Source organism: Pelophylax lessonae, assembly GCF_965119305.1.
Source record: "Pelophylax lessonae genome assembly, chromosome: 1".
NCBI lineage: Eukaryota > Metazoa > Chordata > Amphibia > Anura > Ranidae > Pelophylax > Pelophylax lessonae.
In genome coordinates this window covers 661,439,767-661,466,527 of record NC_138768.1, presented here as the reverse complement: position 1 = coordinate 661,466,527, position 26,761 = coordinate 661,439,767, and the positions used below count along the sequence as shown (strand labels likewise).

Here is a 26,761-nt window from a genome sequence, read left to right as displayed (position 1 = left end):
TTCAGCTGGAACAGGGGCCTTAGTTAAGGTAGAGGCAATTATGAACAGTTCCAAACACCAGTTAATATTGGCACAAAACCTTCAGGCTTCTGCTAGAAAACTGAACATGAAGAGGGACAAATAATCTTTCAGCATTACAACGACCCAAAGCATACATCCAAATCAACAAAGGAATGGCTTAAACAAAAGAAGATTAAAGTTTTGGAATGGCCCAGCCAGAGCCCAGACCTGAATCCGATTGAAATTCTGTAGGTTTATCTGAAGAGGGCTGTGCACAGGAGATGTCCTCACAATCTGATAGATTTGGAGTGTTTTTGCAAGGAAGAGTAGGCAAATCTTGCCAAGTCCAGATGTGCCATGCTGATAGACTCATACCCAAAAAGACTAAGTGCTGTAATAAAATCAAAAGGTGCTTCAACAAAGTATTAGTTTAAGGGTGTGCACACATATGCAACTATATTATTATTTTAGTTTTTTATTTTTACTTCCCCCTACCTCAAAGATTTCAGTTGTATGTTCAATTGAGTTGTACAGTTTATAGGTCACCAAAGGTGAAAAAAGTTTTGAAATTATTTATCTTTGTCTCATTTTTTTACATCCCAGAAACCTGACTTTTTAACAGGGGTGTGTAGACTTTTTATATCCACTGTACAGTGCCTTGAAAAGGTATTCATACTAGTGATAGACCGATATCGGTTTTTCGCTGCCGATACTGTATCAAATGGTGGAAAACAACAAAATTTATAATGTAGGTATACTGGACAGCCACTGAAGTATCTCGTGAATATTTAAAATGAAAGAGCAAGAGCCAAGAGCAGTTTTGATAAAAAGCATAAAACAAAGCTTTACTGGACATCATAATACATAAAGCTTCCTTACACATAAAAGTTACCATAAACAAATACACAAAATACCACATCTTAAACATACAACCATTGTCCCAAGAATATTGAATAAATACTTAGCTCTGGTGGTGGACTCAACAGCTTCCAATGGATCTCTGCAACAACAGGACAAAGAGGTCTTGCCCGCATGTTTCTCCAACTCCCAAACAGCCAACCTTCATTAAACGAACAAACAAGCAAGGCATTCAGAACTCCTGGCTACATCATGGCTGTCCTACAGTTCAGACTCACACAGGAGAGAGGGCTTTCTCATGCGAATTACTCATTTTTATAGTCCTGTATACAAAAGACCACCCACAGGATGTGGTTATTCCTCTTGACCACTCCTCACTCATTTTTGTGAGTGAGGTCAACACACGGCTGCACACCCCCCACAACCACATGGCTCATTGAGTATGCAGCAGCCATTTTATATAACCACCTGTGGGTGGCTGCACATCCCCCACAACCACATGGCTCATTGAGTATGCAGCAGCCATTTTATATAAGAGACTTTACCACCTGTGGGTGAGAGAGATTATTACATATGTATGGGAACATGTCATGAATCATTTAAGAAATCCACAACTGCTACAATCCACCTGTTGATCCCATACATTGGCAATAATTACCAACATTACAAACAATTACATACATTTCTACTTCTTTACAAAAAATATGCCTACAACATACACAAGCTAATTATCTTAAGCATGTACAATGTGTATGCAATTAAAAAAAAAAAAAACTGCTTTCTCCCAAATCCTCAGATCAAATCTAAAGCAGACATGTTGTTCCTTTTGCTCCTAAACCAATCAGACTGGTTTATTTGCATATCAATGGGGAGGGCCATAGCTTTCAAGAACGTACTGTATGGCGTGAAAATCTAAACTCCATTTTATGGCAATAAAAACTTCAACATCTCTTAATAGCCTTTCCAGGAAAGGGCAAAATAAAAACCCCCGTTAAATGGGATGATTCTCTGAGCGGTCAGACTAAGTCCCTGGCAGCTACAACAATACTTTAAATAGGGTTATCAATGTCCTTGGAAGTCTGTGGAAAGAAAATCCCAAATTATGAAAGTTCCTTGTTCTCCTCCTGGTAAATGCTCAGATGTAAGTCCACTCCAATTCAGGAAATCATCTGCATCTTCCTCAGGCTCTCATACGATCTTCTGGTCTGTCCCATCCCATCCGATTTGGTCATCTGCTCTGCCTGGTCCACCTCTCGATGCTCAGTATCTTAAAAGAATTAGAGACAAAGCGGATTATATGTTCCTTCCACCTGTGCCAAATAACATGGCTCACTGCTCACATTTAACTGCAAAACTGTTATAGGGTGCCCACTGTTGCCTGGTTACATTTTCACTGAAAGGCTTTGACTTCCAATGAAAGGAATAAACTTGCATGTTTCTCCGTGCTGTCCTGTGAATACTATCCTGCTGTTGTCCAATCATCACAGCATGGCAGTATCTAGCAAAATGCCCCATCCTATGACAGCAAAAACACTTAATGTGGCTGAATCTACCATTTCCAACCACTTGTATCCACCTCCTAAACAAAGCGGGTGTATAAATCCCATCTATTACCTTTCTAGGGACCCCCGCCTTAAGTAGATCAGTCCACATGTTTCTTCTGGAGACCATAGGCCTTGTCTTCCTTGCAGGCGTAGGGCATTTGTCCTTTGTGGCATCATTAGACATGCTTATGAGGGCTGCACACCGCTCATTCAAATCTTCAGCTCTGCCTACAGAAGTTGGAACACACTTCAAAGCCACTGAAGGTTTAACTTTACCTAAATCATTCACCTCGCTTGCAGTGTCTTTGGTCACCACTGCAAGCTGCTCCTTAGGCTCAATTTGGGTAGGCCCCTTTTTCCACTTCATTCAGTTCATCACAAGACTCTATTTCTTCATTCTCACTATCATTGGAGGAGACATCCTCACAATCCCAGTTTTGGGATGTGACAATGGCACGTACCCTGGCTTTACCAACAGGTTTTCGGCCCTTTCTTTTCCTTAAGGCATTAATTGATTTGGTCATGAGGGCTGCACACCGCTCTTGCAAATCATCAGCCCGACTAGCAGTTGAATGCACACACTCTGAAGCAACTGCTAGTTGGCCTTTTAATACCTTAACTTCTGCCTCTGCCTTCTCCCTTCTCTGTAATTCTGTATAGAGAGCATGTAGAAAGTACCAACCCACTGTGGACACTGTCCTCTTAAATCCAACCCCTTAAGGCTAAAATCTACAAAATGATCTGAGACTTTATCACCCCAAGTCTTATTCAAAGGAGAAGCATACTTTGCAAATTCTTTAGCAAGAGATTCCCACTCATTCTCTGGTCCAGATAGGTAAGCTGCACACTCCATTCTGGACACCAGAAACCTCTGCAGCCTTGCTATTCCTAAACAGTTTACGCAGCATTTTTACCTAGCACAAGCTACACAACACACCACAGAAAACAGGTCTGCTTCAGTTGAATTTATAGCACAATCCTGGCTCAAGGTGACTGTCCTTAAGGCTTATTCACTAAACTGCTCACACTAGCAGCAATTCAATGAATACTACTCATACACCCTCTATAACACTGTTTTTAAGGGCTTATTCACTAAACTGCTCTCTAGCAACAATTCAATGAATACTACTCATACACCCTCTATAACACAATATTTCATCCAAATATTCTATATTTAGTGACCATGCAGTATCCTGCCGACTACGCCAGTTGTATCAAATGGTGGAAAACAACAACATTTATAATGTAGGTATACTGGACAGCCACTGAAATATCTTGTGAATATTTAATATGAAAGCAGACACCAAGAGCAGTTTTGATAAAAAGCATAAAACAAAACTTTATTGGACATCATAATACATAAAGCATCCTCACACATAAAAGTTACCATAAACAAATACACAAAATACCACGTCTTAAACATACAACCCTTGTCCCAAGGAATATTGAATAAATACTTAGCTCTGGTGGTGGACTCAACAGCTTCCAATGGATCTCTGCAACAACAGGACAAAGAGGTCTTGGCCGAATGTTTCTCCAACTCCCAAACAGCCAACCTTCACTAAACAAACAAACAAGCAAGGCATTCAGAACTCCTGGCTACATCATGGCTGTCCTACAGTTCAGACTCAGAGGAGAGAGGGCTTTCTCATGTTATTACTCCTTTTTTTATAGTCCTGTATACAAAAGACCACCCACAGGATGTGGTCATTTCTCTTGACCACTCCTCACTCATTTTTGTGAGTGAGGTCAACACATGGCTGCACACCCCCCACAACCACAAGGCTCATTGAGTATGCAGCAGCCATTTTATATAACCACCTGTGGGTGGCTGCACATCCCCCACAACCACATGGCTCATTGAGTATGCAGCAGCCATTTTATATAAGAGACTTTACCACCTGTGAGTGAGAGAGATTATTACACATGTATGGGAACATGTCATGAATCAGTTAAAAAATCCAAAACTGATACCGATACCGATATTTTGGCCAATGCATACCTGTATCGGCCGATATTGGCCATTTAAACATTTTTTTTTATTTACTTTTGTGGAGGGATCTGGGGGTCTAAAAGACCCCAAACGCCTCCTCTGTACTTTAAAAGCATTTAAAATGCCAAGTTTGGCTGTTTTGAATGCTGTCATTTTTTTAAATCTGGAGCTAGACAGTACCCGGAAGTGATGTCACTCATGACATCACTTCCGGGTTTTTACATGGAGGGGGGGACATCCCCTCCCACTCCTTGTAAAGACAGCCGAGCGGCTTCTCAACCGCATCGTTTTTCATTACAAGACAGCTGACCGTCGGCTATGGACGCCGGTACCGGGGTGATGCCTCTAGCTGCATTCATCACTCCAGTACATGCACTTTCCTGAAATATTGGCAATATCGGTAACCTCAGGGGCCAATTCCAATATATCTGGGAAAGTGCAGATCGGCCCTCGATCTATCGGCTTTGCCGATAATCGGTTGATCCTTAATTCATACCCCTTGAAATTTTCTTCATTTTGTCAGGTTACAACCAAAAATGTAAATGTTTTTTATTGGGATTTTATGTGATAGACCAACACAAAGTGACACATAATTGTGAAGTGGAAGAAAAATGATAAATGGTTTTCAAAATTTTTTACAAATATCTGAAAAGTGTGGCCTGCATTTGTATTCAGCCCCCTTTTCTCTGATTCCCCTAACTACAATCTAGTGGAACCAATTGCCTTCAAAAGTCACCTAATTAGTAAGTAGTCCACCTTTTTGTAATTTAATCTCAGTATAAATACAGCTGTTCTGTGAAGCCCTCAGAGATTTGTTAGAGAACCTTCTTGAACAAACAGCATCATGAAGGCCACGGAACACACCAAACAGGTTAGGGATACAGTTTTGGAGAAGTTTAAAGCAGGGTTAGGGTATAAAAAAAAATATTCCAAGCTTTGGACATCTCATGGAGCACTGTTCAATCCATCATCTGAAAATGGAAAGAGCATGGCACAACTGCAAACCTACCAAGACATGGCCATCCACTTAAACTGACAGGCTGGGCAAGGAGAGCATTAATCAGAGAAGCAGCCAAGAGGCATATGGTAACTGGAGGAGCTTCAGAGATCCACAGCTCAGGTGGGAGAATCTGTCCACAGGACAACTATTAGTCGTGCACTCCACAAATCTGGCCTTTATGGCAGAGTGGCAAGAAAAAAGCCATTGTTGAAAGAAAGCCTTAAGAATTCCAGTTTGTGAGAAGCCATGTTGGGGAAACAGCAAACATTTGGAATAAGGTGCTCTGGTCAGATGAGACAAAAATAGAACTTTTTGGCCTAAAAGCAAAACGCTATGTGTGGCGGAAAACTAACATTGCACATCACCCTGAACACACCATCCCCACCATGAAACATGGTGGTAGCAGAATCTTGTTGTGGGGATGCTTTTCTTTAGCACGGACAGGGAAGCTGATCAGAGGTTATGGCAAGATGGATGGAGCCAAATACAGAGAAATCTTCAACAGAAAACCTGTGAGAGTATTAAAAAGACTTTAGACTTGGACAGAGTTTCACCTTCCAGCAGGACAACAACCCTAAACATACAGCCAGAGCTACAATGGAATGGTTTGAGTCAAAGCATATTTATGTGTTAGAATGGCCCAGTCAAAGTCCAGACCTAACTCCAATTGAGAATTTTTGGCAAGACTTCAAAATTGCTGTTCACAGATGCTCTACTTCCAATCTGACAGAGCTTGAGCTATTTTGCAAAAAAGAATGGGCAAAAATTTCACTCTCTAGATGTGCAAAGCTGGTAAAGACATAACCAAAAAGACTTACAGCTGTAATTACAGCGAAAGGTGGTTCCACAAAATATTGACTCGGGGGCTGAATACAAATGCATGCCACACTTTTCAGATATTTTATTTGTAAACATTTTTTAAAACCATTGATCATTTTCCTTCCACTTCACAACTATGTGCCACTTTGTGTTGGTCTATCACATACAATCCCAATAAAATACTTTTACATTTTTGGTTGTAACATGACAAAATGTGGAACATTTTAAGGGGTATGAATGCAGGCACTGTATATTTCTGGAATGCTGTACAACTGTATATATTGTGGAAAAGATATTTGTTAAATACATTGTTCATTACTTCACTTTATTGTTTTTTGTGTTTACAGAGAAAGTCAGCAAAGAACACAATCATAACAAGTCAAATATCATCAGGACAACCAGGTACTTATTTATATTTTCTATAAAATAATGAATTGAATGAATCGTGTCTTTTGTTTCTAACTTGTTCTATAAGGCATGTTCACAGCCATGTTACTCATGTGAAGCAGTTTCAAAGCAGCAAATTTTAGGTGTGTTTTAAATCTCCAGGGACCAGCCCCAGCGACCAAAATTCCTCCATGTGCCAGGGGGTGTTTAAGGGGGCTGGGGTGGTGTGTGAATGCCGTCTGTCACCTCTTTTGTATGAGTGCCACCTGTCGTCTCGTGTGGGGGCTGGGGTTGTGGGTGTGTGCGCTTGTGTACTGCCTGTCACCTCCGGGGGGAAGGTGTGTTTAGGGGACTTGCGGGGTGTGTACTGCCTGTCACCTCCCTTGTGTGAGTGCCGCCTGTCACATGGAGATGGGGATGTTGGTGCAGTCTGTCACCTTCTGGTGGTGTGCACCTCTCTTGTGTGTGCTCTACCCCTCTTACCTAAAAAACGAATTGAAAAGGATTAAGAGAGGTGCATGGAAGCCAGCCCCCAGTGTGATGTACTCACCCTCCAGTCTGCCACCAACCAAGTAGACCTGCCTCATGATATAAATAAAGAACAGGGGTTTAGTTGACACGCATTTGCAAATGCATGTGTAAGCTGCAGAGCCATGACACGGCACCCTGTTTTATCTGCAGTCCTAACACTTTTAAATTTGAGTGTCTCCACTCTGGGAGCACATGGCTGCTATTGGATGGATAGGAGGCAGGTGAGAGGGAGCAGCCCAAACTTCCCCCAACCCACCTCCATCCATGACTGGTCTAGTATCTCAAAACTCTAATAGCAATGTTCTTAAGATGGTACAAACTGAAAAGGACCAGCTGAGAAGCATACACCTCCAACCCCTTGGTGGTTGCAGTGTAAAGCACAGATTGGGACTTTATATGAGGCAATTTGCCTGTATAGCACAGTGCCTCCATCCCTAATTTCATAAAATATTTCGGACTTTACATGAGACAAGCAGGTCATGCTATGGTCTCCATCCCTGTATATGAAAAAACTGGGGGGCATGCACAGCCTTTCTCCTCCAGCCCGGCACGGCTTCTTCTCCTTCCTCTCCGGGTTGGGGCCCCTGTTTTAGATGTTTTCCATATATTTCTGTTCATCCCTTTAAAAGGTGTATTCAAATAGAAACCATATTAAAGTGGGATATTTGTCTTCTATCAATAGCTTTTTTGGAGACTGGGCTGTCTAAATATTTGTAACCGTATGGTCTGCACTTTGTGCATACTGGATAAGTAAGAAACATAGTACGAAAACATTTCGATTTCTCCCCTTTTTGCCAAGCTGGCTATTCTCCTAACATGAAGGACCCTCCCCCTCAACAATAGAAACAAGGTAAACTTTGGTTGACCAATTCCTACCCCTTTATAGAGTTACTTATAAAAATAGAGGTTGTCCATAACTATTTTATTGTTCTTGGGGCCCTTGATTAGCAACTACTTCCACTGTCCCTTATGTTACTTATAATCCTTGTTATAATGTGCCTTCTACTTGTCCACCGATAAGTCATGAATGTTCTTTTGTTACCAAAATATTAGCAAACCTGTGTATGTAAGAAATGCTATACTGATGATCATTTTCTGTAAATGAGGAACAACAGTGGGTTCATTAATTGTATTGTATTGCTTTATTGTTGTAATGCACTGAAAATGTTGAAAACATAATAAAGCATTAAGAAAGAAACCAACCATATCAAGGATGTAGCAAGCAGGCACAGATCAACTTTGAGTTACAGGTCTGGGTTTCTGACTTTTTCTGGCTGAAAGTTTTTTTTCCCAGGTAAGTGACTCAGCCCTGGTTCACACTTGTGCGAGTGCGGGGTTCGCATGTAATGTCGGAGCGCACTGCTCCTTCATTACATGCGATCGGCTTTGCGGTGCGAGTTTAGCCATACACTTTGTATGGCTAAATTTGCAACGCACCCGCAGCAAACACGCACAGGGACCCTTTTTGGCAGCCGCATCAGGATCGGATTGCACAGCGGTTCACACTTGTGCGATCCGATCCTGTGCGAACTGCAAGATCGCACTGCGATATGCGATCAAACTGGGGGTGTCGTTAAGATTACATTGACACCCCCAGCGTATCGCATATGGCAGTGTGAACTGCCGGGGGTGCGTGTGCGATGCGGGAACAGGCTGCGGATTCGCAGCCTTCCCGCATCGCATAAGTGTGAACCGGGGCTCAAGGTTATGAAGCCAGAGAGTGCAGGTATTTTCAGAAGCAGGTTAGCTGTTGCCGCCACCAAATTAATCATGTCAGGAAAAAACAAAAGCGTGTATTTATTGGCATGTCTATACACCTGGCACATGCTTTATAATAACTAAAGAATGTTTTGGGTCAGATAGACAGTGGGTTCTTAAACCTTTTAATCAGAGGATCTAAAAGGAAAATGATTACCATAACAGGAACCAAGATTTTTTTTTTTTTTTTTTTTAATGTATTTCTGTTTTAATGCACGCTGTGTAAGAACCTGACATTGCCTTTTGCAGTCTCTGCATAGCAGAGTTCAGACCTTATCTGTGTAATTCCCTCTGGCCCCTGCATCGCACACACTTTAGTTTCCAATAGGTGTCTGTGCTGTCAGTAATAGTCTGTGTACTATATCACTTGCCGCTGATGCGTTGATTTCCCACTTGGAGAAAGTAGGCTACAAGTTGCGACCAAAAAGTTTAACCCTCTGAGGCCTTTAGGTGGTATGTTGTCTCTATGATTCTTTGTGGAATTATTTGCAAGTCTGTATTTCTGGCTCCGGATCAACAGCATGACAATTTTTATATGATGATCTATGTGGACTTTGTATAGTTTGCCTTGCATATCGTATGAATATTTTAGCTTGTACTTAGTTGAAGAAAAATACTGAAAGTACAGTAGTCTGTACTAATACATTTTCTTTTTTAGCCCATTTTTCTCAGAAGAAAAGTTTAGACAATCACCCTTCACCTCAAAAGAGCTCCCAAAAAATGACACTTCTCTTCAAGGACGGCCATCCCTGCCAGGTACCAAATAAATGCAGTAGAACTGTTTACATTTTTGTTTGTACTGTATGTATTATATAACACTATATGTAATTGTTGTTTGAAATTGATTTGTTTCTTTTTTATAGTTTGTCTATATAACAACATTTCCATAGCACTGTGCACTATAAAGACACGGAGGACACACAAAAACGCATCATTCATATGTACATAGAAACAACATCACTGTCTATAACCGCTTGCAATCCAAAGGGAAAAAATGATTCCCCTTTGAGCAAGAGTTGTGTTAGAGATACTATAGCTTAAAGCAGAGCTCCACCCAAAAGGGGAAGTTCTGCTTGTTTGCATCCTCCTCCCTCTACTGCCACATTTGGCAGATTTTTGGGGGGAGCGGCTACCTGGTTTTGCCCCCCCCCCTTCTTTCCCCCATAGTTTTTTGGGACACATCACAGGTCCCAGAAGACTACAGGACCATTCACAAGGTGCAGCACAGCTCACGCATGTGCAGAAGGAAACTTGGCTGTGAAGCTGCAAGGCTTCACTTCCTGTTTTGCCTTAATTGGGATGCTGGCGCTACACCCAAAGCCAGTTGAAGAATCGGCTCAGATGAGGACATTGCTGGATCCCTGGACAGGTAAATGTCCTTATATTAAAAGTCGGTAGCTACAGTATTTGTAGCTGCTGACATTTAATTGTTTAGGACAGGCCTGGCTCGTAGTCTCCGCTCTAATTCATCCCAAAGGTGTTCTATCGGGTTGAGGTCAGGACTTTGTGCAGGCCAGTCAAGTTCCTCCACCCCAAACTCGCTCTTCCATACCTTTATGGACTTTTCTGCGCTGGTCCAAATAGGTGGGGTTTTTTTTTTCAGGGGTTGGGCTTGACCCCTTAGTTCCAGTGAAGGGAACTCTTAAGGCATCGGCATAGCAAGACATTGTTGGCAATTTCATGCTCCCAACTTTGTGGGAACAGTTTAGGGATGGCCCCTTCCTGTTCCAACATGAATGCGCACCAGTGCACAAAGCAAGACATGGATAAGCAAGTCTGGGATGAAGGAACTTGACTGACCTGCACAGAGTCCTGACCTCAAACCGATAGAAGACCTTTGGGATGAATTAGAGCGGGCACTGCGAGCCAGGCCTTCTTGTCCAACATTAGTGCCTGACCTCACAAATGTGCTTCTGGTAGAATGGTCAAACATTCCCATAGACACACTCCCTAAACCTTGTGGACAGCCTTCCCAGAAGAGTTGAAGCTATTATATCTGCAAAGGATGGGCCAACTCAATATTGAACCCTACGGACTAAGACTGGGATGCAATTAAAGTTCATGTGTATGTAAAGGCAGCCGTCCCAATACTTTTGACAATATAATGAATATACATGATTCTGTGTTTCTTGGTAGGGGGCGCGTGCCCCCTCACCCGCCCGTGCTGTTACTGGCTCCAGCACATGCCGATCAGCGGCTCCTGGCTAATTTATAGCTTGGACCCTCAGATTGTTGGAGCGAGAGACAGGACAGAGCTTTGTGTATGAAAACAATACAAAGCTCTCTTCTGACAGCGGCCCTGCAAAGCATGGTAAACATGTATAAAGAAATTATATTTTTTTTAATTTAATTTTTTTTTTGTTTAAAACGATAGTATTCCTTAAATATGCGCAAGAGAAAGCATTCCACATACCCTACAATATACATTGAATTACCCCTTCAAAACATGGATACCTTTTGTGATCTTCCTCCTATCTAACCACCCCCCCTCAAAAAAAAAACACCCAACCCAAAAAAGAAAGTGCATTCATTTATTAAAGAGGGAAGTACCAGGAGGGCCCATAAATGGCTACCTCCCTGATTCTACCTTTCAGTCCCCATTCACCTACCTAGATCCCCAACCAGTCACCTCGCTAAAAATAAAAACTCCCCCATAAATGAACAGTGAAAACCATAAAATACCAAAAAAAGTGTGAAAATATTTGTTGATTACGGTGGGTGGGGGGGGGGCAGAGGGGTAACTGCCTATAGCTAGCACCCCAATTCCACCCTAATTTACTGTGTTCCCTTGTCTATCCCCCCAATTCCTCCCTCCCATATATTCAAACCCAATTACCCTATACTTGTTCTTTGAATGCAAAGGGGAAGAAGGACAAGCATAGGGTAGAGACAGTCAGGCAAAGCTCAGCGCAACGGTCCTCCATCATCCTAATTTCTTATTTAAGAAATTTCCTCCATTTTGCCCCCCCTCACCTTCTAGAGAACATTCTTATTGGCCATACAACTTAAATAAACTAAGGATTGTTTAAACATAAGCCAACTTCCCCAAGTTCTGTGAAATCTTGGCCACAAATCATTTTGGAGGTGCATTAATTCTTCCATTAGTCTAGTACTATCTACTTTCCTAAATCAATCCTTCATTGTTAGTGTTTTCTTTGATTTCCAATTATTCAGGATTAATATTTTCGCTGCATTCAACAGGAACGGAATAATAGATGTCCTGTATTTTATTATTGGTTTACCTGTAGCATGGAACAAACATCGCTAGGGGTCTTGCCTAACTTCAGAATTGCTAATCATCTTAAAGGACTTGTAAAGTCAGGAAGGTTTTTTTTTATCCTAATGCATTCTATGCATTAAGCTAAAAAGCCTTCAGTGTGTAGCAGCCCTCCTTAGCCCCCTAATACTTACCTGTTCCCCCTCTCTGTCCAACAATGTCTGCGAGTCCCTCGGTCGTCCTGGGACTCTCCCTCCTGATTGGCTGGGACACAACTGCTGCGCCATTGGCTCCCGTGCCTGTCAATCAAATTCAGTGAGCCAATCAGGAGAGAGAGGGGGTGGGGCTGAAAGGCAGCTCCGTGTCTGAATGGACACAGGGAGTTGCAGATTGGCTCGGGTGGCCCCATAGCAAGCTGCTTGCTGTGGGGCACTCGATAGGAGGGAGGGGCCAGGAGCAGGAACGAGAGACCCGAGTAGAGGAGGATCCGGAGTGTTCTGTGCAAAAAAAAAAAACAAGACTTTACAATCACTTTAATTAAGTTCAATACTTTTTTCCATTATAGCTGAATCAAAGGACAGTACCACCATATATGGGCATGTGTTCCCTCACCCCCTACACTCCCTCCAACAGAAGGATGATACATCTGAGTTGATCTTATGTAATTTTGATGAAACATAGTACCACTTGATTACCAATTTATAGTTCATAGGTCTATTGAGGTGGAATGCACCTAATCCTTGTGTCCATTGAGTTGGAATGCACATAATCTATTACTTTACATTTTAACACTTCTGGGAGGGATTGGGTAAAATCGTGTTCCCAACTCACTAAAAGACACGAGGACCCAAGATCAGGGGGTGATATCAACATCCTATATATATTAAATATCCCATGTCTGTTGATTCCCCCTTGATCCACAAGTATTTTCCATTAGCTGAGCTCACAAACAGAATGGAGAGGTTTTGGTAAGGAATCCACAAAATGCTGGGGTTGTCTATATCTTCAGGCATCCCACGGTAAGGAGCTGTACCTACCTCGTAATTCTAGTAATGAGTAAAGGGCGTTCCTATTCAGAGGGTCCTTTAATCTCAAACAATCTGAGGAGGTCCATTTTAAAAACTCTTAAAATAATCTTAAATTATCCTATTCTCTTTCCCCCGGTGGTAAATAGTTTGTACCTGAGAGAGGCATTAAAGAACTATTATGTTGCCATAAAATACTTTTAAATAGGTTGTGCCACGATTTTAAAGTCTCGTAATAGAGACCAAATCCTTATACAAACTACTATATTGCCTCGGCAGCCAGATGATCTGGCCCAAGGGTGATTCACTTATAGTTTCTTCCAATTGCATCCATTTTTATGTGGGATGCCAGATACCTAATCTATTATTCTCCCTAGCACTACTGCTTTATGATACTTCTCAAAGTCTGAAAGAGAAAAACCTCCTGCTGATTAAGGTCTAACCAGTATCTTATAGGCAACACGAGGACCTCTACGTTTTCATATAAATCTCTTCATTAATGACCTGGGGGTTTTAAAATTTGCCCCCGGAATATTTATCTGGAGAGTTTGGAAGATATACAGAGCTTTCGGGAGGGTCACCTATCGTCAGGGAGGGTCACCTATCGTCAGGATAACCCTTCAGATCTTGTTTAATTTTGTTAGGCAATTTTGTTAAACAAGGATAAGTAGTTACTGATACAGATAGGAATATGCCCAAATATTTTAGACCCTTTTGCTTCAACTCAAAAGGATACAGGTCTAAGGTCCCTACACTCCACTAGGGGAACAGAGATATTTAATATTTCAGATTTCTCCACATTTGCCCTTAAATTTAAGATTTCCATATATCTTTTTTTTCAGTTCGAATATTAGGAAGTGTCTGTATGGGATCAGATACGTATACGTATAGCATAATGTCATCTGCAAATGCTACTTCTTTACCCTCAATTTCTTGGTTTGCCCATATAATTGCTAAGAGGGGTTCTAAAGACCGCACAAAGAGTAAAGAGGAGAGTGGGCATCCCTGGTGTGTACCAAAGCGCAAAGGGCTGTGACAAGGTCCCATTCACCCGTACTTGAGCCGTTGGTCTGGAGTATAAGGCCTACATCTACTTATACATACGCGGGCCCAAGCCAACATATCACAGTGTCAAGAGCATATACTCCCAGTCCAATCTATCAAAAGCCTTTTTGGCATTGATTGATAGAAAAAGCACTGATTTCTTTATTTTTCTAGCTCTGTACATTAGGAGTATAGTTCTTAATACATTGTCCCTCTGTTCTCTCCCAGGGATACATTTTTTTTTATTAGATAGGTTTTATATCCGAAAGTAAAAAATATTGGGGCTCCAAGTGTTATTCGTATCTGAAAAGACCATGACTGAAAAGTTCCTAAAGAAAGCAGCTGTGGTGGTGAAAGATTTCTGTCCGTGGCTGTCTCGGAATCGCCTGTCTCTTTGTCCTGTTCCAAAAAGTGGTTAAATGTAACACATGCAAAATGGTTTCGAAATATCCTGGGGAAAGCAGAAATGGTCTTGCTAACGGTCCAGGTACACCTAAAACAAAGAGAAATTTTGGGTCCTCTGAAATGAGGACACCTGGATCGAATAGGAAGATGAACCTCTCTTACAGCGAAGAGAAGCTCAGCTCGAAAAGCAAAAGCCCAGTACTAACACCCAGGACATGTGTTTCTGCTTCATCTGCCACAAAAGTCTGCAAAGAAGGGCAAATTTAAATTTTTCAGATTAAAAATGTTTATTACCCAAGATGAAAAGGAAACAAGTAAAAAGGGGGATTTACACAATTTCATAGCATCTCTTACTTGATGAATATTAAATGTATTTCTGTCTCTTGAATTATTGGACATAGAAAAACATGTACATTCAGCTAGAGAAACTTGAAGATAAGTATTGTTTTGCAAAAGTATTGATGTACACTCATTCGAAATATTGATTGCCTTTTAAACATTTTAGATATATTCTCTGTGTACTTGTAAGGTTTGATTCTGTTGTTACTTTATTTTTAGAGGTTTATCTAAGAAAAGATTTCCCCTTGTGTTCTTTATGATGGAATAATATGGTGAAGAAACAGTAAGAATAAAGATTATGTTTTTTTTACTGGGAGAAGTTCGCTGTACTAGCTGCCACTATTTGAAAGCAGCTTTGCCTCCACATGGCCGTGTCATTCAGACATACAGCTCCGTGTGTTTGAATGAACTGCAAACCCCGACATACTTAGCGACTGTCTGCTTGTAGTTCTCAATGAACTACCACGGCGCTGTGGAGCCTTGTGGTAGTTCATTGAGTCTTCTTGTCAGCGATTATGGGCTTACCTGTACTGGATCTATGGGTAAGCCGATACACTACAGTGTACAGGAGACCTGCATGGCATCAGCAATCTGCTGATCGCTGATGCCATGCGTTCCTGGTTCCTGCAACAAAAAATAATGAATATTTGTTTACCTGCAAATAAATGAGCTTTAGTTATTTTTAAAAAGTAAATGTACCCTTTAAAGGAGAAGTACAGCCTAAGCTTGTTTGGCTGTACTTCTCCTATTGATCACAGGAGTGCAGTTAGTTCTGCACTCCTGTGACCAGTTTTCAGCAGATAGCGGACTGTAGCAGCTCACTGCTCGGGGAGCCCTGAGAACCGAGTGATAGGCAATGTTTGATCGCCCGGTTCTCAGTTGGCGACAGTTGCAGAATCAGACCGATGCTGCATCTACCTAGGTAAGTATGATTCTGGAAAAACCCCAATTCCCATACTTCTCTTTTAATTAGCTGTATACCCAACCAGGAAATGACAGCTCTGAACCCAGAAGTAGCAAAATGTTAATTTCTTCTGGGTTTATTCCCACAAATGTCCCCCGAGTTCCTCCTGATCACCGTCTAATGACTAGTTCTTACAATCCCAAGCTCCTCAAAGGAATTGGAGAGCCTAGAAACCACAGCAGATTGATCACTTTGTGTCCCGGTTCACTCTGGTGCAATGCGGAAAACCCTGTTATTCAGTGCCGATTCCCGCATCGCACCTGATTCGCACACTGGTTCACAAAATGGTGCGAATGCGAATTTAGCCATACAGTTTGTGTGGCGTAATTCGTATTGCACAGACTTCACATGTGATCTGCACAGAAATGCGGTGTGAATCACATGCAATGTCTATAAACGCACAAGTGTGAACCCAGCCAAATTACGGCTGCAGTGGTAGCCCTGAGCTTGTTTAAATAATTTGAAATCCAGTGCTGGTATCATATCTCCACCCCCAACTATGCTTGGCCAGGCTTGATGTTCAGTCCCCACCCCTATCTACACTGCCTACACATGGCTATTCACAAAACGCAGTCTGAAATCTCATACCTGTAGTGCTGATGCTTCCTGTACTGGTGTACCTGTTTTCCTTGTTTCTTGCACTGGTGTCACAGGAATAGAAAAGTAAAGAAAATCTCTACAATGGAGTCACATACTTCATTGCCCCACATTGTGTAGGGGCTCATGCAGTATTCAGAACCATTCTACTATATACAGCAGAGCCAGCACTTTTATTTAAAACCAGGCTCATGGCTGCTATTGTTGATGCTGCTGTTTATATGCCTTTATGGCCCTGCTGTAGTTATACATATATGAATGTCCATATCTTGGCCACTGTTATACATTTTAACAAGTCATCTCTGACCTCTGTAGCAACAGCCACTATTAATTAATTCACCAGCAAGGTGAACAGCAGAGGCACTTTCACTTTCAGAAGATTAGCCCATTCCTCTCCTTAATCCCAGCAGTGGAATGGTAACCCCCTAGCCTACTAATCCCTAATATAAACACAGAGAAGTTGCAAAGGAAAAGGGGGGCTGAGCGTAGAGAAACTTATTTTATTGTAAAACTTGGGAATTAATTATTCCACGTTGTCTACAGCTACATAGGTCAATGGGGGCTTGTTTTCAAGCTCATTTACCACTAAAAACAATTGAGAATACTTGAATGTCTATAGCCTGACCACAGATTCACTTTAAAGCTATAGCGTTAAACTTTGTAAAAACCGAATCCCAAGCCAAGAAACTTGTCAGGATACAATTATGTGTACTGCAATTGCAGTTTGTTTTTGAAGGTGCAGGCTCCAGGCCATGGTTATCCCTGCTTCAGTGCAGCCAGTAAAGTTTTGAGAATCCTGACCTTCATACTTGTTTGGGGTCAGTTGCCCATTAGGTAATAAAGAAATGTTAATATGGACAGCCTGCAGGTTGGATTGTTGAAGACAAGCTGGCAATAGCAAGCTGTTTGATATATTGACTTGACTTTTTAACGTATTTGAACAGAAACAGTAGATCGTCTTTCAAACAAATAAAGGTGATATACTTGAATAAAAACACAAGAAACTGAAAGAAAGTAATTTATTTAACAAACATATCAATAGATGGCAATGGTGTGTGGTGGAAAACGTAAGTATACTGTTGACCTGAATTGTTGACATGCCCCCTTTTTAGTGAAATTTCTGGCCAATCCATGTAAAATGATTTTAGTTGTATGACTTTTGTGGGCTTCATTGCATGAACTGCAAAAGAATGGATAAATGTCCCCCAAAATGTCTGAGCGCTACCAAACACACATAAACCTTGTGTACTGGTAGCAGGCATGATTGCAAAGCAGTTATGTAAATGGTGACCTAAACTGGCCATGCACTGATTGATTTCTTAATGTTCCTTGCAGAAACATCCGGAATTTAATCTGTAGGTAGCCCTGCCAGCTCCATCTGGTTCAGCAAACCTCAATCTAAAAATCAAAGAAGCCTTACGGAAAATTGTTGGATGAACAGTAACTGCAGCCAGGTGTAGCTGTAGACCTACTAATGCCTCCTTGAAAACAAGTGGGAAGATGACTTCCTCTTTTTAAACAGATTATTAAAGCATTGGGATCTATCATTAATTATTACTTGTTGCTGATTGGGGTAATCACTGTACTTTGATCCTTCGCCACTTCTCTATAAGAGAGGGCATGACCTGGTCCTACGTTCTATGCAAATTTTCAAACAAATCGTTAAATCTACCTAGTAATGAGCACCTCTGATTGCCAGAGGTCCTTGATAATCACCCCAAAGAACAGATCTGCGTAAATTGCGGCCCTAGGGCCACATCCAGCCCTTTGGCTCTACCTTTCTGGCCCTTAAAGCTTCCGCTATCAGCATGCCTCTCTGAGCCTGTTTGCTTCCTTACTGCAAAAGTGGACAGGCTCAGGGAGACACGCTGACAGATGTCCATGTGGAGAGCTGCAAGAACTGGAAGGAGAGAGCCTGAGGAGCTGATCAATACAGCAGGGAGGCACAGTTATGGTGGGAGAGTGTTGCCTAGGAGACGTCCTGAGGCCGTTCCACCACTGTGCTACCTGACCACGTTTTTCAGATATAGGGCCTGCATGCTGCAATCCACAAGACCCATTCACCTGTTCTTCACTCCTGGTCAGGATCTGCAGAAATCCCTGCTGTATCGAACTCTGTCACTCCCCTTCCAGTCACAGTGCTTTTCAGAAGACATTTGACAGGCATGAGGAGGTGTTATGTCACCTTCTCACCACCTGATTTAACCCTAAAATGCTGAACTATTGCATTGCAATCACATGCGTTTGCAGTGCCGCCCTATTGAACTCAATGGTGAGTTTTCCCCTTTGTCAAACTCTGAAGCCCAATTTAAAAATGCTGTAACATTGGAACAGCTCCACCTGGCAGTGTTTTTACAGTTCAGGGGGGTGTTACCACCTCGCACCTCCCGACCGCGCTCCTGAAAGAGACATATTTCATGAGCAGTTTTACCTTTTGCACCTAGCACCAGGGTTTTTTTTCTGTATGTGTATGTACCTACAGAACTTCCAAGTTCCAAAATTGTTATTGAGCAGAATTAGGTTTGGCCCCTGCACAATAGTCGCAATTTCTCATGTGGCTCCTTGAGAAAATTGCCCACCCCTGCCCTTAGAAGATCAGAAGTAGTCTAACTGTAACAAGCAAGGCTTATAATTGGTAACATGACTTTGATTTATCGGGGTGTTTGTGAATACCCATAAACTTAACTGAATTTTTTCATAGAGAAAGTAATGATGTGAAATTTACTGGCTTCATTATGTGACAATAATGCTTTGAAGACTGGTGTCTTTAGCATCTTTCTATTAAACTCTAAAGTCCAAATAAGTATGCTAGGTTGTCACAAACAATCATGTATACGGGGCCATAGTATTTACATTTTGCATTCAGAAGTGGACTAGCATTTAAAAATGACACAAATTAACATTTGACGTAAAAAAAAGAAACAAATGGATATTTTGACCTCTGCTTCGAGCCGCAGCAGTCTCAGCAGCTTAATCACCAAAATATGTATACTCATTTGTTTATGCTTGCCTATTCTATGTCTGCACTGCTTATGGCATTTAGCAAGGACTAATGAGCTTGTGTCATGGCAGGTATAAGCTGTAGCAATAGGCCCGTTGCAGTAAGAAGCTGGTTGCTATAAAAGTAGCTTGGTGGGAATTTCACCTTTGCCACAGTTTGCTGTGGTAGGTATACTGACAAGGGAGAGGCACATCTGCACAGTGATTAATCATGGACTGCTCGCCTGCAAGGAGATCTGTAAGAGCCCAAACTTTAATGACTAGCTGGACTTAGAATAGCTTCACAGCAGCTGTACATTAAAAGTAAAAACTTGGTATAAGAAATACAGTGTGAGAGAGGGCAACATCAGACACTGACGGAGGTTACACCGTTTAAAGCAGAGTTCAGAACTCGGCCTGCAGAGCTCTATTACAGTTAAATAATGGAAAGAAAGAATTTAAGATTAATGAAACCTAGAATTGACTTTCCATTTGCGCTTTGCTGAATTTTTAGCCATAAAATCTTCAGTTATAGCTAAGTATTGGGACAAATACCTCCAATAACTATTAATTAAATGTTTTATTTTCCAGGCCCTGCAACAATTTATTTCAATAACAATCTATAACAAAAAAAAAAGCAGTTCTCAGTAGAAATGCAGGCTTGTTCTTGATGTATTCCTGTGATAAGTTAAGTCTATTAAGGCTGAACTCCAAGCACTTAATGGTAAGAAGACATGCGTAGGAGTATTGTTTTAGCTGAAATGACGATTCCTAGTTAAACAAGTCCAGCTTTTGTCCAAGCAAATCCAATTCACTGCTTAGAAGCCAGTGTACATGAAGTGCTTTCTATAAGGGACCTGTCACACTGGAAGCTGAGGGTGGTAAAAACAGGTGGCTGATCTGCAGTTTGACCATCTAGCAATTTATAAAGAGGTTAAAGAAAAAGAAAAAACAAGTGTCAGAAGGCGGCAGTAATGCCTTCTGAACGTCTGCCAGCTGCTGCTATACTGCCTTCTGAAAAGCAAGTCACCATGAATCGCTTTTCAGAGAGCCTTAAGCATTACGTGAGGGTTTTTGTGAGGGGCTACTACCCTAAATATGTGATGTTATGACATTAAATTAAAAATCTCTATACAAAGTGCCTAGGTGCTTGTTTTTGAAAAAAGTGCAAACTGCTTCAAAAGTGCATTGGAAAAAATGACATGTGCAAAATGCATATACCTGTACACAAATATTACAAAATATACATTCAATAAATTATATAAATTATAATTGCTGTGATATATTATCTAAACAGTTTTGAAAACTTCACATAAAAGCGTATAGTTCTCCCTCCTTTCCTTCTACTTTTCACCCCCCCGCCCCTCCCCTTCCTTTACCAGTTTATCCTTTACCAACCCTTTACGTTTGCCCTTTCCCCTGGCTGCTAGTTTACCAGCCTATGGTTAAGCACATTATTTTGTTATCCGTCAGAATCTGTTTGCACTTAATACGTTGGATTAATGCAATATGTACTACTTCCAAATTCACCAAGATATGTACATTGCATAAATGTTGACTCATTTCTTTGTTATTTGAAAATTTTCCAATAAAATATATTAAAAAGAAAAAAAAAAGGGTATGGTTCATTAGTCTCCTGTGATAAATAAAAGGGGGGGGTTCTTCTGCATGTCCCCAAAAGTGCTCCAAACCAATAAAGTGCTAGTAGGTATGTGCTATGTGCTCCACCACCTTGGTAAGTAATGACCACTTACCAGAACGAGTCAGGCCCCCAGGACCTATACAGCTTTAGTGTGCCTCCTCTGATATGGAGAGGTTTCACTCTGAATGTGAGGAATGAGCTTGCTTTACAATTCAGAATGGCTAACCCAATCGTGGGTTTTTACTCAGTATTCCCATAAATTAAAAGCATTCATTGCGCAAATATAATTTATTAAATGTTTTCTCAATAAAAATTAAAAAACACTCACGATTGGGTCAGCCATTCTGGATTGTAAAGCAAGCTCATTTACCGCATTCAGAGTGAAACATCTCCATATTAGAGGAGGCACACTATAGCTGTATAGGTCCTGGGGGCCTGACTCAGTGGCCATTGCTTACCAAGATGGTGGAGCACATATCTACTAGCACTTTATTGGTTTGGAGCACTGATCACTTTTGGGGATACGAAGAAGAACCCTCCCCCCATTTTTTTATCACAAGAGACTAATGAACTTTACGCTTTTATGTTAAGTTTTCAAAACTGTTTAGATAATATATCACAGCAATTATAATTTATATAATTTATTGAATGTATAATTTGTAAGATTTGTGCACAGGTATATGCATTTTGCACATGTAAATTTTTCCAATGCACTTTTGAAGCACGTTTGCACTTTTTCAGAAACAAGCACCTAGGCACTTTGTATAGAGATTTTTAAGTTAATGTCATAACATCACATATTTAGGGTAGTAGCGCCTCACAAAAGCCCTCACATTAAGCACAATACTTAAATTGATGGCGACACTCCAAAAAAACGAAATTTTAATATGAGGATAGGCGCCGTATTTTAAATTCTTTCATTAACCACTTAAGCCCCGGAAGATTTTACCCCCTTCCTGACCAGGGCCTATTTTGCGATTCGGCACTGCGTGATTTTAACGGACAATTGCGCGGTCGTGCGATGCTGTACCTAAACTAATTTGACGTTCTTTTTTTCCCACAAACAGAGCTTTCTTTTGGTGGTATTTGATCACCTGTGCGATTGTTTGATCATGCGCTATAAACAAAAAAAGAGCGTCAATTTTGCCAAAATAACAATATTTTTCACATTTTTTTATATGAAATTCCCCAAAAAAATGTAAAAATCAAAATTTTTAAACATTTTCGGCCAATTTGTTTTATGCTACATATGTTTGGTAAAAAAAATCGCAAAAAGCGTATTTTGATTGGTTTGCGCAAAAGTTATCGTGTTTACTAACAAAGGGAAAGATTTTTGTCATTTTTGTTGTTGTTTTTTTTAACGCGTAATGGCGGCGATCTGCGATTTTTTTTTTGCGGTACTGCGACTTCGCGGCGGACAGATTGGACCCTTGACTGACATTTTTGACACTTTTTTGGGGTTACCAGTGACATTTCTACAGTAATCAGTGCTATACATATGCACTGTTACTGTAAAATTACACTGGCAGTGAAGGGGTTAACTTTTTTTGAGAGGGAGGGGTGGTGTGTGTCCCTAGGGGCGTGATTCTAACTGTGATTGGCTGTGGCTTGAGGTGTAGGAACAGTAATCAACGGTCCTACATAGTAGAACCGTATGATCACTATTTCTACACAGGGGAGAATGATAGGCGGCTTGTTTACATCAGCCGCCTGCCTTTCTCCCTCTGCACCGACGATCGTCGAGTGACCAGCGGACATCGGGTCCGCCGGTCACACGCGCAGGGGGGCCCGTGACCGCGCGGGAGCGCGCCTCCGGGGGTGCACGCTCGCTCCCTAGACCCTCACAGGCTAGCGACATAGTACTAAGTCGTTCTGCCTGTGAGGGGCTGACCGCCGCAGTAAATAGTCATGCGGCGGTCGGCAAGCGGTTAAGCATTATGTGTCTGAAACAGCCCTAATGGTGACTGGTCACTCCAGAAGGCTGCACATGGGTCTCCTTACTGCCCCTTTTGTTGTTGTGTACAATTTTTCTTTAGATTTACCAAAACCATATAATAGGTCAAACCTAAACAATTTCAATATGTATGCAATCAGGCCAGCCCTTTCACTACGTAGTTGAAGATAAATCTAAAGGAAATTGAATAAGTAAATTTATATAATGTATGGCCAGCTTAAGACTAGACAGTGGATGGATCTTCCACATGATCTGATGGGTAGGGTAAATCTGCTGAAAATTATTTTCTTCTCAACTCTGTTATGCAAAGGAAAACTTACCATGCAGGATCCCGATGCGGATCTTTAAGCAACCAGATTCTATCTATGGCACCTTTCTGTGGCGGGGTCAAACTCCTCAGGTGGCATTGGGGTTCCATAAATTGCCTACTCGCTTGGCTGGCCTGAATTTTCCAGACTTCTACTTTGATTATAGCCCAATTGGAATATATACATGATTGCTTTATTCCTTCCCTAAGAAATGCCTGTACAGCAGTGGAGGCAGCTGTTGTCTCCTCTTATGAGACATTCCATAACTTGGTTTATAGGAAGGAGGTACCCTCTGTGTTGGACGCTTCTGCATTGTTTACCTCTCTTACATTGTCCTTTTCGAGCTCAAAAACATATGCAATAATCTACTTGGCAATGCTCTCCAAATACCCCACTCTGGTCTAATCCTACTCTACCAAAACTTCTTTCCATTGTAGGTCCACAACGATGGTCATTTAAGGGTGTTAAACATCCACATTAACTGCATGAATGGCAGGAGTTTAAATCCTTCTCACAACTCAAAGAAACGTTTCAACTTCCGGACATTTATCTATTCTACTACTACCAATTGCAACATGCCATCTGGAAGCAATTTGGCTCCCCTGCCAACCCTACAAGCGTGTCTGCCCTAGAAAAATGTTAGCGCAACTTGGCCCTAATAGATTTATATTGGATTATTATTCCTTACTTTATGCTGAGCCTCGGGCCTAGATATTCTCGAGATCAGTTTAAATGGACCTCGCCAGATCTTCCCTTTGATGAACAGGATTGGTCAGAATTTGAACATACATTTAGTAAATTTGTTATATCCTCTAAGGATAAAATTATTCATCTAAAGTTCTTTCAGCATAGTTATTTCATTCCGGTTAACTTGCACAGATTGGGCCATCGCCAGATGGCAATTTGTTTCAGGGGTTGCTGAGCGACTGCTGATTTTTTTTTTTTATTCAGGTACATACTCTTTTTGCAATGGAAATTTGTATTCTTTTTTTTTTGGGGGCATAAAACCTCAAACAAGATTGGCAGGTTCAGGCTTATGTGAACCATTGTTTTAGACTGTAGATCCTAGGACTGTTGTTGAGCTGCAACCAATAAGACATGAATGTATGCGTACACGTTGCACTTATTGTGTCATACAATAAGAAATATAACATATTGTTATAGTAATATAACTTACTTGTTCTGGACTTTTTTTCTATTACTGATGCAGAGGATGAGCATTCATTGCTGCATTTGGAGCCCCTTCTTTCTTGCCTTTGTAGAAAATAGCTGGAATGACAGTGTCAGGGCTAGAATGGTAAGAAGCCATGTAAGACAAAAAAAAAGAAAATGGCAAGTGGTATAATTACCTTCGAGAGCAGGGGAAAAATTGGAAGTGCCATTGCTCTCTTTGCTGACCCATAGCAATTTCCCTGTGCAGCTCTGCTCTGAAGTATGTCACTCTCACCTCTCTATTTGATGCACTCTTCATTAAAAGTAAGTGTTGCAGAAGGTGGCATCATATGCTTTAAATGTGCTGATATCTTTCAGACAATGTTAGTGTCTAGAAGTTACTTTAAATGTTGTTATTTATGCAAATACAGTAATCCTGGGGACTAGTTTCATATTTTGTTCACAATTTAGGATCCTTATTTTGAAAAACATGACACATTTTTCTGAAATATCTTTATGCTCAAAGACCTGTCTAGTCTATGTACAGTGGCAAACATGGTGCAAGTTCTTCCTGGCACACAGTATGGTTAGCCACATTTTTTTATGTAGTCTCATCTCTGAAACACAGTTTAGTCCTCATTGGTGTGAAATCTATGTGCCGCCCCCGTTGCATGCACTGCATCCTTTTTATTACTCACTTTCTTTTTTTTACAAATTTTATTTTATTATTATAGAAAGGTAGTATCCTCAGTGAACAAAGTAAAAGGCATCATGTAAAAAGGAAGATACTGATCTGCTTACAAAATACAGGGATCATCAAAAAAACATTTGTGCCAAAGGGCTACACAAAGAAAGTCATACATGACAAAAAGATCAGATAGTTTGAACAATAGGAAGATCAAATGCACTAGCATCACATGCAGGTAGTTTGATGGCTTCCACCCTTGCGTAACTTGAGCGTGACACAAATAGAAACATCTTGCACTAACTCCCTGGTAAAGAAGAGGGGTATTACCCCAGTTATCTTTACAAAGTTAAAACAAAGAAGCGAGAATTAGCAAGGGGGAGTCAGAAGAGGGGAGGAGATGAGAGGAGACAAAGTAGTGGGGAGGATGGAATAGGGCAGGAAGGGACAAAACAAATGGCACAATAGGGCACAAAGTACCTTCTCACTCAGGAGAGCCCAGATCAAAGAGGGCTTTACCCTACTCAGAGTAGATGAACATGTTCCATTTTTCTTACCCACTTTAATCTAAAAAAAAAAAAAATGCTTTATATTTTACGTGCAGTGCTGTATGTTTTGTACAGTTTAATATGCAGGGACTGCCTACTTTAGTCTACACAGTCTTGTTTGGTACATCGGCCATATGTATTATATGCAGGAGGAAAATTTGAGAACACTTTGCATACATTGAGATAATGCAAAGAAGTCTCTGAATGGTACCCATCCAGGACATGGAAGCTAGTGCAAATCACTGTAGTAGTGATGCTTGCTAAGAGGGATCCCACAAGTATGGTATATGCATAGTTAACGTTGGTCCAAGCTGAACTATTGTAACTTTGTAAAAATACCTTAAGACAGGAAAAGGGTGAGAGATGTACTCCAAAGACATACTGGTAAGTTAATTGGCTCCTGTCTAAATTGGTCCTAGTATTTGTATGTATGAATGAGAGTTAGGGACTTTAGATTGTAAGCTCCGTGAGTCTAGAGACTGATGTGAATGTACAGTATATGTAAAGCACTGCGTAATTTGACAACGCTATATAAATACCGGAAATAAATAAATGTGAGCCAGAGCAAATCATGGATGAACACTGAGGTTAACAGGGAAAAGACTGTGAACTGGGTGGAGGAGAGAGAAGACTTGAGAAGCAGATCATAAGTAGCAGAGAGGGGAAGATAAATCATTAGGAGTGAATCATATCTACGTCAGGAGAAAGAGGAAGAAGTGGAAGCAGATTGTGGATGTTGGTGGAGGGAAAAAGTAAAAATTGACCAATAAAAATTGTAATCATTTTCATTAACCACTTGCCTACTAGGCCTATTTTTGATATTTGGTGTTTACAAGCTAAAATCAGTTGTTTTTGCTAGAAAACTACTTAGAAACCCCAAACATTATATATATATTTTTAGCAGAGACCCTAGAGAATAAAATGGAGATTATTGCAATATTTTTTATCACACCGTATTTGCGCAGCGGTCTTCCAAACGCAATTTTTTTGGAAAAAATTAACTTTTTTGAAT

General features: G+C 41.0%; 1 protein-coding gene across 3 annotated transcripts in view; it reads left to right on the top strand.

Moving 5' to 3' along the window:
* ZNF827 (zinc finger protein 827) overlaps positions 1-26,761 on the top strand; it is a 418,517-nt gene that overhangs the window by 346,247 nt on the left and 45,509 nt on the right. For all 3 annotated transcript variants that reach the window (XM_082258929.1, XM_082258930.1, XM_082258931.1), the window contains exons 7-8: positions 6,562-6,616; positions 9,549-9,646. In XM_082258929.1, the coding sequence (XP_082115055.1) occupies positions 6,562-6,616; positions 9,549-9,646 (153 nt within the window). The remainder of the gene's footprint in view (positions 1-6,561; positions 6,617-9,548; positions 9,647-26,761) is intronic.